The following is a 14,404-nucleotide window of genomic DNA, read 5'->3' as shown; positions in this document are numbered from 1 at the left end:
AAGACAGAAAGAGTACTTTGTCCTTTTCTAGACTAAAAGAGACTGTTTAATGTTATAAGCTGATAGAATAATATAGAAAAGAATAATAGGATACCCTCTAATCGTCACATTGGAAAAAGGTATGGCTTTATCATTTTATCATTTAAATTATTTTTTATTGCACTTATAAAACTAATTTAATTTACAATATGTAACTACATATATCTATAACTAATCCGTACTTGTCAAATTCCTCATAAATTGTCAATATTCTTAATAAAATTCCTATTAATAATATACAAGTGCAAATGTTGAGCTGCTTGCCAGAAATGATAAAATAGTGCTTTGTTTTTTTGTTGTTTCCTTGTAGGCTGCCTGTAATAATCTAAATCTGTGTGAAAGGCAATAAATGATTTTATTATTATCTACTAATGGTAGTCCAGTGGTCGAAATTTTACCATAATTTATTTAAATTTTAAGTTTGAACATTATTATAGTTCTATTGTCACCTTTCTATTATCATCATTTCTATAATAATCATTGCTCTATGTCGCCAAGGCTACATTATAGAAAAATAATATTAAAGACAAAAAATATTAATCTATTCTCAATTTGACCACAGATTGATAAATCAATAAACAAAAAAAGTATAAATGCATGTGTGTGTGTGTGTGTCAAATACCTGGTAATGTGTGTAAGGTTTTTTTATTCATTTAGTTTATTTTTTTATTGTTTATGCTCAATTAAAAAAAAAAAATTAGCAATCTGCACTACTTCTCTATATTCTCTATGAGTGTGGGAAATTTCGTACTTCTCCGTCCGCGCAATTTTCGTAAAAAGGAGTCCAACATTTTTGCTGCACGTATTACCTACTTAAAATGTAGGTTCTTAATAATAATACATAAGTGTTTTGAAATATAAAACTAATCTTAAATTTTTTAGTTATACCACTTCCATTCTAAGGGTGCAATTTCGTAAACAAACTTTGCCGTAATGGCGTAACCTTTAAAATACACGAAAACTGCCCAGCATAAACATATTGTTTTAGTAACTTTAATAGAAGTATTAGAATTAGAAGTTTATTATAGAATTTATTTAATTGTAATTACATATTTAGACATACTTAACATAATTAATCTTGGAATAGGTAATTATTTCAGTTTTTTTTTATTAAAGAAATTATGTTTTACATAGGTTTAATCTTTTATCCGTTGAACGTTTATAAAATGATTGTATTTACGGTAATAGTGTTGATGATCTTCATTAGGTGGCCCAAATATACTAAAATTATTACGAGCATCCATCCTTATTTATAAATGTGTAAAGAAGCAAAATTATTATTACATTGTTCAAATTTCTATATAATTTATAAATATAAATCTGTACGTATGTACCTGTAAATATGTATATTGCGCGCGCGTGTGTGTGTGTGTGTGTGTGTGTGTGTGTGTGTGTGCGTGTGTATGTGCGTGTGTGTATATATTTCTATAATAGATAGATACACAGTGTGCAATTCATTTCGAAATTATTCTTGCCCATCTAATGGTTGTTTGGAAGAGATCACTCTTAGCGACAAGACCAAGAAAAAATGTTTCACAATATTTATTCATTTTGTGTACAATAAAGAATACTCTTTCACTGGTGGTATTACCTCTTGGGAGTCCACACGGGTAGGTACCACCACCCCGCCTATTTCCGCCGTGAAGCAATAATGCGTTTCGGTTCGAAGGGTGGGGTAGCCGTTGTAACTATACTGAGACCTTAGAACTTATATCTCGAGGTGGGTGGCGCATTTACGTTGTAGATGTCTATGGGCTCCAGTAACCACTTAACATCAGGTGGGCTGTGAGTTCGTCCATCCATCTAAGCAATAAAAAAAAAAACAACTCTATCTCGCTCTCTCTCTCTCTCTCATCAAACAACTCTTTAAAAAAAAGCAATGATTTAATAAGAATTAAATGAAAAAGCAAAGAATTAATATGTATTTACAACTAGCTAGACGTCTATAAAATTTTCTAACCGAAAAAATATATGTGTATAAACCATTAGAATAGATAAAACCTTAAAAAACAACATTATTATTAAAAACGAAAGAAAAAATCTTGATATTGTATTGGTTTCACGGCAAAATTTTTAGTGACTACTTAACTTGCTTGAAAGTGAAGAAATACTCTCAAAATCCATTAATTTGTAACTCGCACTCGCACATACAATAATCGAGAGGCTCACTTCGGTAAAGCTATTCGATACATGAGACAGCAACATAAACAAACCTTCTCTCTCCCACAAAATGAGATTCATAAGCTTACCACTAGGTGGCACTGATACAAACTCACACAAATTAAACATAACATTAACATCGACTGAGTAATTAAAAAAACTCGCACTAAGCACAGGTACATTACCCATTACCCGACTAATTATAAATATCGTTAGAAAGCTTGGCATTTCAATTAAACGCCTTAAAAAAAAACTTGCGTGCTACCAATATAAAAGAAAAAATTATTGCTTCTAAAGATGAATAAACGTCCTGCAAATCGAGTAACTCGCACTCAGAGCTCCGCACGTTTCACCGTGAAGAGCGTACACTCGATGCGAGTCATTCGATTCGATTTTTGAAACTCGCACTAAGCACTCAGATATGAAATGGAATGAATGCATCAGCATCGTATTTACACTTTCGTGACATTTTAAGTTTTTCTGGGCTTGTACAAAACACCTGATCGTTGTTTATGACTCGAGTGCCATCTAGTGGCACTGTGTAAACGTAAACACCCAACTCTCAAAGCGCGGTTTTTTTGAAAGAATTAAAATTAATTAATATTTATAAAAAAATTTAAAAATAAGTATTATTACTATAACTATCACAAAAGCAAACTTTATACCAAAAAAAGGTTTTTTATTTTCGTTTTTGTGAATAATTAACCGGAAAAACCAAGTATAAACGTTAGAACAAAGAACGAACTTTTTTGTAGTGTTGTGATAGATACCTTTTAGATACCTTTCATACTATTTATACCTATATACTTACATACCTATTTATTTTTGATATTTTTTCAATCTAGTTTTCACATCGCGTTTAAAATTATCCAACCCCTACCCCTATATTTTCGTGAAGTTCGAAACAGGATGTCGTACTTGAGGATGCTCCATCGATATACACGAGTTCAAAGCATTTTGGTTTCTCTTGAAATCGAGAGGACTTCCGAACCTCAGCTTTCCGTTTTCAAATAAACTTTGAAAGCTTTCGCCAGATCAAAGCGTACCTGCCATTTCTATTATGATCGACAAGGTTTTGACTTAAATGAAAAACCTAGTCTCAATATTTTGATCAAATCTATCACGAATTTAAATTAGAGCCTGAATAAGCGTACAAAATGAATAGTTAACCATTAAATTATTTTCCTTAAATTTACACGAAATCGGGCCGTATTTTACCAATCATTAAATTTACAAACGGGTTTTTCGGCCTTTCTAATTAATGAGTCATCCTTAACGGAGATTGAACATTTAATTAGTTTAGATATTGGTCAATTTAAATTTATCTGCTTCGATGTGGTTAAAATGTAATAAAAAATTAAATATATTTTTTATTGCATAGATGAACAATGAGCTCAGGATGTATCTGGTGTTAATGATTGCCGGAGTCCATATACTAATTAGAATGTTTGAGTAATAGTAATTAATTTTTTTTTGGTAATGCTTACAGACATGCATGTATTATCTAACCCTACTCTAATTATAAGGAGACATCTTTGGCTTGGTTTTTATTGATGATAGTGTGTACCTATTTCTGCGTACTAAGCTTTCCTTTCTCTTCTTCATTGTCTTCTTTTAAATATCTTAAAAAGTGAAGTCGTCGTGGCCTAACGGATAAGATGTCCGGTGTATTCGTGTTGAGCGTTGCACGGGTGTTCGAATCTCAGGCGGGTACCAATTTTTCTAATGAAATAAACGTTTGTTAAACTCGCATGGATTGTTATCATCTTCTTTCCTATTTCTGCCGCGAAGAAGTTATGTGCTCAGATTTGAAGAGTGGAATAGCTTATTCTACAATACACTTGATAATACAATACGGTAGGCAGTGGCTTGGCTCTGCCCCTGGCATTGCTGAAGTCCATGGGCGACGGTAACCACTCACCATCAGGTGGGCCGTGCGCTCGTATGCCTACAAGGGCAACAATAAAAAAAAAAACTTCGACTTCATGGTTCAAGGTGGGTGGTGGCATTCGCATTTGGATGTCTAAGGACGCTGGTAACATTTAAAAACAGTTAGATCGTGAGCTTATTCATCTATGTAAGTAATAGTAATTGAAAACAACGCAATTCATATCTGGCTGTTCGAAAAAGGCGACAAGGCCATCCTTAAATGTAAAATATTGTTTCAAGTGTGCGGAATAATAATATTACTGTTTACATATTATACTCATCTTCATCATTAGAATTCATAAGTTTATAAGCGTTGATTTATAGTATTATTGTATTTGCTCTGCAAAGATAAAATGTGTTTTTATGGGAGCGAATTATTTATAAAATCGCATCTTGGACATTTGTACATTATATCTACACATTACACTATGTGAATTTTGTCGCTCTTTTGCATCTAAGCGACATATATTACCAGTGACGTAGTGTGAGTCGAATCGAGGTACCACATTATTGTTTTCTTCGGTAAACCAAACACGCTTTTCAGTTTGACTTTTGGAAGAGTATACTCGTTGTCAAATCAATCCGTGCGGACTCACAGTACAATCAAGATCTCAGTACTTCAAAGCTAATAAAAATATTATCTTTGTCACAGATGCCGTTAAGGAGAATTGTAACAAGTATGAAGACCTGCTTCAGAGGTGTTCCATGGGGCTGCCGGTTCTCAGTTCTCCCAACATAAGTTTCGCACTAACGCGTGACGATTTGGACAAGAGCTGCATGTAAGATGAACTTTAATTAAATACATTTATCACGATCTGAATTAAAACTACTTTTACTACTAATAACAATAACACTGTCAATTGTCGAAATCGTATAGTAATTAATTTTGAGTTTTAAATAATAATATAAAATAGTGAAGTTCGGTCAAGCTTTGTCGTTACTAAATCGAAGTTGGAAGGAATCGATGACAGGTTCAAATTAATAAACTCATTTATTGAAAAGAGTCTCGGCTAACTTAGCTATCGTATCTTAAAGATAGGAAAGAATATCTCCATACCAGAATCTCCCTGGAGTACCGACAGAAACTTTACAATGTTTTACTAGATTACCGAAAGACAACCCATACATTTTTAAATCTACAAATGTACCAAAAATACATTACTGAGGTGTCATGAAACTTAAGAAGAACATGTCTCCTGCTGTTAGAATATGATTATATTACTGATTTAATTCGAAAATATTTGATAAGCACGACTTCAGAACGTAATTCCCCGAACAAAGCTGTGTGCAAACTTTTAATACTGCACAATGATTTGTGTAAACAAAACTTTAAGGTTAAAATTTGTTATGCAAATATTCGGACACAACGTTAACAAACAAATAAACTGCGCTAAGCCACGTTTTGTAAACAAACTCATAAACTAATTTTCCTTCAACGCACGAGACAATTGTTTCGATTGAATAAGGCTTCCTTGTATGGAAAATGCTTACGCAAGAAATCAAGTGTCTATTGTATCGGGTTTTTTTTTCTTCAGTTTCCTTTATTTATTACCCTATGGCCTACTTTGTGTAATTGATTACCGGGGTCCATGGATTCCATAACGTAAATGTCACTATCTTGACAGGTCTAAATCATATTATGGCTGCTCCATCTTTCTATTCGCATGATTACTTCACGACAAAAATCGGCAGGCTGGTACTATGCTGGCTGATAATAATACACCCTAGGACTAGAAAATGGCGGTTGGCCAGTTGGACCACAATACTTAAAGACCGCGGCTCGACATTTTCCCTGAATCTGAAGCATTTTAAGACGCCCAAGGGAAGGCATGGCTATTTTAGACCACTGCACTGAGAATTTCTAACTCATGCTCCTACCTTCAGACACGAGCTTGAAGTCTCAGTATTATGGCTGCTCCAATCTCCTGACCGGAACGCATGACTGCTTCACCACAGAAATCGGCAAGATACTACTATGCTGGTTTACAATACATCATAGCACCAGCAAATGGCAGTTGGGCGGTTGAACAGCAGTACGTGGTAACGATACTCAGAGACTGATGCTCGACATTCTCCGGTGAATCTCTTAGGCGCATTTTAAGGCGCCCACGATTACCACAAGAATTACTTTCTTAATACATATTTTAGTTTATTCTTATCCTATTATAAATAACTAGCGACCCGCCCTCGCTTCGCTTAGGAAACATTAAAACACAAATGAAATCAAAAAAAAAAAAAAAAAAATTTTAAAAAGTAGCCTATGTTCATCAGGGACAATGTCGGCTTCTAATGGAAAAATAATTTTTCAAATCGGTCCAGTAGTTTCGGAGCCTATTCGAAACAAACAAACAAACAAATCTTTCCTCTTTATAATCTTTATAATATTATTATAAATTATAAATGACAAATGTTTTTTTTTTTGGAAATATAAATCACGAACAAAATTCACAATTAATAACTTAGATTATTGATTTGAAACATCTATAGTCGCGCGTAAGTGGAGGTAGAGGTAGACCTAAGAAGAAATGGATGGATTGCGTGAAAGACGATATGTGTAAGAGGGGAGTGAGCGAAGAAATGGTATATATGATAGAGGAGTATGGAAGGAGAAAACATGTTTCGCCGACCCCAGGTGACTGGGAGAAGGGCAGGAGAATCTTGATAGCCGCACGTAAAACTATATTGCGTGGCGTTGCGACGCATGTCGTGGTGACGCCCAAGCGGCTGTTTCTTAGTATTCATATTTTATTTTTCATTGTGCCACATGAATTTCCTGTCGTAAACTATCCTTTGTCAAGTACAAAATAATATCAAAGTATCACATCTGCCAGTCTTATCGTGATGGCAAAATTTTTGAACTCCACGTTATAAATAACATCATAGTATATAAATATATGTTAACCATTCGTGTACAGGATATCGCTGGCAAGTCTTCTCATTTGCGTTTAATTTTCCGAAACATGTGAAAGTTTTGATGAAGATGACGCAAACGAGTGACTCCCGACCCCGGAACGGCTCGGCAGTTATACAGTTAGCTCGTCTTAATTTAGAGCCCTTGTTTGTGGTAAATAGCAATTCGAAACTAGTTGTCTGACTGGGTAAGTTCAGTGTAAGCTTTACGACTCCCTCTGAATAGCCAATGGGGCACTTTGCTGCGGTCCGCGCGGTTAATAACAAATTACGGAGCTAAGTTCAAAGAGAATCTTCATAATGTTTCGACTTAATAGGTGTAATACGACAGATATATCTTTATAATCAGTAAGAAATGTATACCTACAGGGAATTTTAATTTAATCTCACGTATATAGTTTAAATGATATTGTTTTTGTATAATAAAAAAGTGAGAACAAAATAACTATCTTATATAGTAGTAATTCAGTAATTCCGTTCACTGCGCTTCCACGCCAACTGCTGATTTTTTATCGGCCTATACACGCGAGTGAACACAATGGAATCTTGTCACCACCGCACACAGAGATCAGAAAATGGAAACAGGAAATTATTTAACCAGAAATCATGGTAATCGACACAGATTCGAAATTTAAATGCACCGGATTTTATTTTTCAGTCCGGGGCTGAACTTCCTATGAGTTCCCCGCGTCTAGGGGACGACCTACCTACATGGATATGTAAGACTTGACGGTCTGCAGGTGTATAAAGCAGACCACGGGCCCAAGGATGTTTTAGTGCCCTACTCACTAAAGGACGTCAGAACTTTGGCAGAGTAGGGGCTAGTAGCTACCGCGGTCAACAATACAACCAGACTCGCGATGCCACCCCTAGGACGCCCGACCGACAGGTCGTCGAAGCGATATTCGACGACTCTGTCGGCCCTCTCGATACGGCAGCCTGACAGGCCGCCCCAGACGATGCCGCTGGTGTTCCGGAATACCCCGCTGGACCAGAACCAGCCTGCCAGGTCGGAACGCGATACACCGCCAACTGGTTGCACTAACACAACAGTTTCGTGCAACGGTTGCCATGCAGCGCGCTAGAGCGCAGGAAGCAAGCCGCGCGGTATTGCCCCCTCAAGTCGCCCCGTGACCTTCGCCGGGGGAGGTCGCATCCTCCAGGGCCTGAAGTCGGGTAAAGGTCCTTCTCCGGCCCCCGGCTTAGCGGTGAAGGTTAGGTGCGGAAAGGGATGAGCCCTCCCTGTCACGTTCCGTCGCCTCCTTTTGCAAGATGGTGGACTCACAGAAGTCGAGCATCGCCTTCCAGGACAAACCTTTGACACCCTACCCAGATGTGGGCTTCAAAAGATTCACTTACTTGCGATGAACATTCCAAAATTGACAGAAGTTATTAGAAGCAATTCTCGCAACCAATAAATTGAATTTGTGCGGGTTAATTGATGACCCGTGTTTAACTTATTAAGCTTATCGTCCCTTGAAAGAGTTTCAATCTACGACCAGCGATTAATTATCTATATATTACAGATTTTTCGTTACTGGACTCTTAAATAGGATTGTGATATTTATATGTAGGAAATATGTATTATGTCATCCAAATTTTTTATCCTGAAGTGTAATTAGATTTATGTTTTATTATATTTTTCAGAAATATACTCCATATTTGATTACTGTTTTTTGAGTATGATTAATGCGATGATAAATAAAAAATTAAAAAGAATATGTACCTAAATTGTAAATATTTTATTTTTCGCTTTCAATACTATAAAGTATGCGCTTCATTTAAAAGAGAAATAAATAGTACTTTATCCTTTTCTAAACTAAAAGATAGTGTTTAATTTTATAAACTGATAGAATACATGTTTATAAGTCGTTTAAAGCTAAAAACTCATTTTCTTAAAGTTTTTAGTTAAGCCTCTTCAATTCTAAAAGCGCGATGTGATAACAATAAAAACTAAAAACTCTGTATTGAATCGTAAAAGTAGTTTTAATTATGTCTACGAAAATTTGAGAAAATATTGAAGAGTAGAAGTTACTTTGAATAGAACTTTCGGGTTATTATACGTACGTCTCAAGGCCAAGGGCTGTGGTTGACTCCTCGATTCTTGTCTATCAACGCCAAAAACCAGTTTATTTATTAAACGAATGTCACGGTGAAGTAATTTAATTTTTTTTATTATTTCTTAGGTGATTGGACGATTTCACAGCCCACCTGGTGTTAAGTGGTTTCTGGAGCCCATAGACATCTATAACGTAAATGCGCCACCCACCTTGAGATATAAGTTCTAAGGTCTCAAGTGTAGTTACAACGGCTGCCCCACCCTTCAAACCGAAACGCGCGGACTCACAAGAGGTCCTGCCACCAGTATTCTTTTTTATTTATTGCTTAGATGGATGGACGAGCTCACAGCTCACCTGGTGTTAAGTGGTTACTGGAGCCCATAGACATCTAAGTACAACGTAAATGCGCCACCCACCTCGAGATATAAGTTTTAAGATCTCAGTATAGTTACAACTACCCCACCCTTCGAACCGAAACGCATTACTGCTTCACGGCGGAAACAGGCGGGGTGGTGGTACCTACCCGTGCGCACTCCCAAGAGGTCCTACCACCAGTGATTACGCAAATTATAATTTTGCGGGTTTGATTTTTATTACACGATGTTATTCCTTCACCGTGGAAGTCAATCGTGAACATTTGTTGAGTACCTACATATTTCATTAGAAAAATTGGTACCCGCCTGCGGGATTCGAACACCGGTGCATCGCTACATACGAATGCACCGGACATCTTATCCTTAAGGCCACAACAACTTCGAAACTTATTCGGTTGGGCTATTTTAAAAACAGAATAAACAAATACAATAGATAACATACGCTTTCGTTACAGAGACCTCCTTGCCGGTATCAAATGCATAGACAACTACACGGACGCGTGTATGGAGAAACGCGAGAAATTCCTCTTCCGTCGGATCTACGCTGGCATCACGGACGTCGTCCAAAGATTGTGCACCAGAGGTGAATACCAGGACGAATACCTGAAACACGCGACTTGTGTGAAAAGCGTCCGATCAGAATACGAAGTATGTAGTAAGAACTACGAAGTCACATTGACCACTTTGAGTAGCCGTAATGAGTATCAGACTGATGATATGTCAACAACACACGAAGACTACTTAAAGACTGTTTGTTGGTGAGTATTTATCATTGGAGTACATGTAGGTATAACGGATTTACGTGCTATCCACTCATAAACAGATAATATTTAATGACTTATTTATGTAGTTTTATTGATGGTTTTATTAGTATTTTTAGTGGTTATCATTTGGTGTTTCGATGTGGTGGTAGATTCTGCGAAGCACTGCTCTTGCTAGGGCTAGTGTTAGAAAATTCTCTTAGGTTGAGCCCGTGAGCTCACCTACCCGCCCGGGTGTAGTGGAAATAGCCTCTTAAACTACCAGTGAATAGGCAGACAAAAAAAAGTTGTCTATGATCTCCGCTAACTCCTCAACAACCGGTTGACTTCGGTTCGTTTGCCCATCTACGTAACATTTAAAAAATAAAAACTTATGCTATAAAAATCGATCTAAATACGCAGTGTTACATCCGAGAACCGGATTATGATATGAACACGTTCGAACGGCATTCCTTCGATTACATTTTAAACGCGAAAATATATACATCATTTAGAAAAAAGAAAAACAAAAAAATAAATATATACTGTTAATTAATTTGTTACTGTTACTCGAAATTGACTTTTACTTTTTATGTGTTTAATTAAATTTTAGATTTAAAAAAATACTATTTGACTAATACTAAAACAACAAAAAAAATCAAAAAACAAAATTTTAATTTTTAAATAACCACTCAAAAGTGTTTCCCCAACTGAATACTTCATTACGCGGAAACTTTTCTCGTTCAAATAATTAAGGTTTCAGGGCGACACTTAGAAAACAATTTTCTTCAAAAAAAAAATCACCATTAAATTAATTCGAACACAGAATTGAAAATAAAAAACGGAACTTATTAAAAACGAGGTCTGATTGAGACATCTGCCAGTACGACTAATGAATGGCGTCACTCAATTTGAGTTCCACAAATTAAACTGTCATGGAAGTTGTCAAGGAAACTTCTGCAGAATTCTAAAAGATGATCTCGAGACTTAAAATTAAATATTCAATGTTCGGTGTAAAACATTTTATTTTTATTTTCTATAGATACCGTCAACGATCTTGAGGCATGAGGTCGAATCCCCAATTTCATTGTATTAAGGCTCTTCCACACTCCAAACCAAGCATGACTCTCGCGACAAAAATAGCCATTATGACATTTTAAATATGACTTTAACATTGACTGAAGAACGTATCGTGAGTTAGTATGGGAGTCAGAGGGATTCACCATCGTCCTGCCTATTTCTGCAGGTCAATCATCTTTAGGTTACGGATTGACACACACCTGATGTATCAGCCGTTGTTTTAATGTTGGTCACAGTGTTCACATTGTGTTGGGCTCGGATAACTCCAGTTTGACCACGGCCCATCATCGTCATCATTGAAACACTATTAAATAAAGCCTTCCCTGAATCTTGTATTAGATTGAAAACACAATTTAGGGACTCTTAGTCCTGTCTCCTGACGTAATACGAACGTATTTCTCCAGAGGGTTTTTTCGGAACTATTGATTCGTCGGTTGATAACAGAGAAATGTTTAAAAAGATTCGAGTTTTTCTTTTCAGAACATAGAAATTAGATATAGTTAGGTTACGTAATCATAATAATCTCATAGTAGCGAAAGGTTGTTGATTTATCCTCTTGTTAATTAAAAGAACAGCGAACTAACACGACTTTGTAAATGAGAGTCTAATATAGTACAAAAAGGAAGCATTTAATTATATAACATTGTTACTGTTAAAAACAAGTGAGCCTTTGTTGCCAAGAAGTATCTACTACTCCTACAAGAAGTATCTATAATAGTTACAGGTGGTAGGACCTCTTGTGAGTCCGTACGGGTAGGTACCACCACCCCGCCTATTTCTGCCGTGAAGCAGTAATGCGTTTCGGTTTGAAGGGTGGGGCAGTCGTTGTAACTACATTTACTGAGACCTTAGAACTTACATCTCAAGGTGGGTGGCGCATTTACATTATAGATATCTATGGGCTCCAGTAACCACTTAACACTAAGTGGGCTTTGTGCTCGTCCACCCATCTAAGCAATAAAAAAATCTAGAAGTACCTTTTTTATTTTTATTGCCGTATAGGCAGACGATCATACGGCCCACCTGATGGTGAGTGGTTACCGTCGCTCATGGACGTCAGCAATGCCAGGGGCAGAGCCAAGCCGCTACCTACCGTTTAATACTCTCCACAAGCCTCGTTTGAAGAAGGACATGTCATAGCGCTAGCTAAAAATGTCGAATAAAATTTGAACACATACACGAGTTGGTCACACCCAGAAAGAAAAATCAAATTTGCATTAACATAGACATAATATTATGCTTTCATCTCAACACTTAATTTACGAATCACCAACGAAAAAAACATGTTAAACGATTTTAAATATTCGGATGCAAATCAGAGGTTCATTAATTTTATGGGTTTCGCTTAATATTTTCCAAATCTCTGCGTAAGCCGATAATACCATACTAAAGACATTTTTTGCTTAGCTTCTGCCGTTAAAGTCTGATTAAGATTCGAAACGGATTAAACGGGGCACTTAAGGTTTTTTGTCGTTTTAATGATTCCTTTATCGCACTCATTTAGAACAATTGTTCAAACATTTATTGTACATACCAGATAGCTTTTACTTAACTTACTAGGTTTTTATCGCATAGCGCGAATTAAATTCTGAGAATTAATTAAGAATAAAATAATCATTATTTAAAAATATAGAAGCATTTTATAAACCTTTACACTTCTCGGCGATGTCAACATGGATCCCGCCTAGTTTCATTAGGAACGAGCTACTCAGTCTGTATGAAAAATACTGGTGGGATTAAAAGTGAATTACTGAAGTCGTCGTGGCCTAACGGATAAGAGGTCCGGTGCATTCGTGTTGAGCGATGCACCGGTGTTCGAATCCCGCTGGCAAGTACCAATTTTTCTAATGAAATACGTACTCAACAAATGTTCACGATTGATTTCCACGGTGAAGGAATAACATCGTGTAATAAAAATGAAACCCGCAAAATTATAATTTACGTAATTACTGGTGGTAGGACCTCTTGTGAGTCCGCACGGGTATGTACCACCACCCTGCCTATTTCTGCCGTGAAGCAGTAATGCGTTTCGGTTTGAAGGGTGGGGCAGCCGTTGTAACTATAATTGAGACCTTAGAACTTATATCTCAAGGTGGGTGGCGCATTTACGTTGTAGATGTCTATGGGCTCCAGTAATCACTTAACACCAGGTGGGCTGTGAGCTCGTCCACTCATCTAAGCAATAAAAAAATAATAAAAAAACACGTCAATTTATCAATTAATAACCCCAACCAATTTTTCTTTTTTATAAAATTGCCAAACCAACCAGTAATTTGGTCAAGGAGTTTTTAATGTATACATATTTTTTAGTTTTTCCACGAACGCGGCTTTTGCAACCCATTCACTAATCTGCTATTCCGAACAAATAAAATTAGACAAGGAAAACGAAGCTACATGCATTTCCATGAGTAATCTGTTCCCTTCTATAGTATTTTCGTGTTCCGCTCAGTTTTTCCTAGTTGAAACATTCGTACGTTATCTCAGGATATATACACCGCTGCATGTTCACTGACGCATCGGAGAGTTGAACAAAAACAATGGGAATATTTTTGTTTTCAGAAGCATCAAAATAAAATGCAATACCCCGGTGAGCGAATTGAAATAATCGTGTTAACATGATATAGGTTTTAAAGCTAGTTTTTTCCAATGTTTTTTTTTCATTCAAAGGAAATTTTCAACGGGAATAAGCTGTTTGTTTACATTTTTGTATTTCAATCATGAGCCTTACACAGGCTGATTATTTCTCTTTATCGCGACCGTCAATAGACTTTCAAGTTCGAATGAAAGAAATTAAAGTATGGAGAGGAGACCGCGACCCATATTTTTAAAGAACACTCAAACTACTATCATACACAAATGCTTTGGTCCAAGTACTTTTCTGAAAACATCTTCAGGTGTACCCAAATTACCCTTAACTATTAAAACTCTTACAGTTTATATTGTAAAATAAAAGTGCAGCAGAAATGTGTAATTTATCTTTCATTTTTTTTTTATATGAATATTTGTTTTGTTATCTACGTGCTGCTCACAACATGGTTTATCCGATGAATGATGAAAATACAGTTTTCTAGAAATGTCACTAATGTTATCAGTGTACAACAGATATAAATAT

General features: G+C 36.2%; 1 protein-coding gene across 2 annotated transcripts in view; it reads left to right on the top strand.

Annotated features, from left to right (window-relative positions):
* LOC114240684 (uncharacterized) overlaps window positions 1-14,404 on the top strand; it is a 46,780-nt gene that overhangs the window by 27,043 nt on the left and 5,333 nt on the right. For both annotated transcript variants that reach the window (XM_028171320.2, XM_089734528.1), the window contains exons 2-3: window positions 4,781-4,907; window positions 9,928-10,230. In XM_028171320.2, coding sequence (XP_028027121.2) covers window positions 4,781-4,907; window positions 9,928-10,230 — 430 coding nt within the window. The remainder of the gene's footprint in view (window positions 1-4,780; window positions 4,908-9,927; window positions 10,231-14,404) is intronic.

This window comes from Bombyx mandarina, chromosome 17, assembly GCF_030267445.1.
Source record: "Bombyx mandarina strain Sakado chromosome 17, ASM3026744v2".
NCBI lineage: Eukaryota > Metazoa > Arthropoda > Insecta > Lepidoptera > Bombycidae > Bombyx > Bombyx mandarina.
This window is presented reverse-complemented; position numbering and strand designations above follow the sequence as displayed.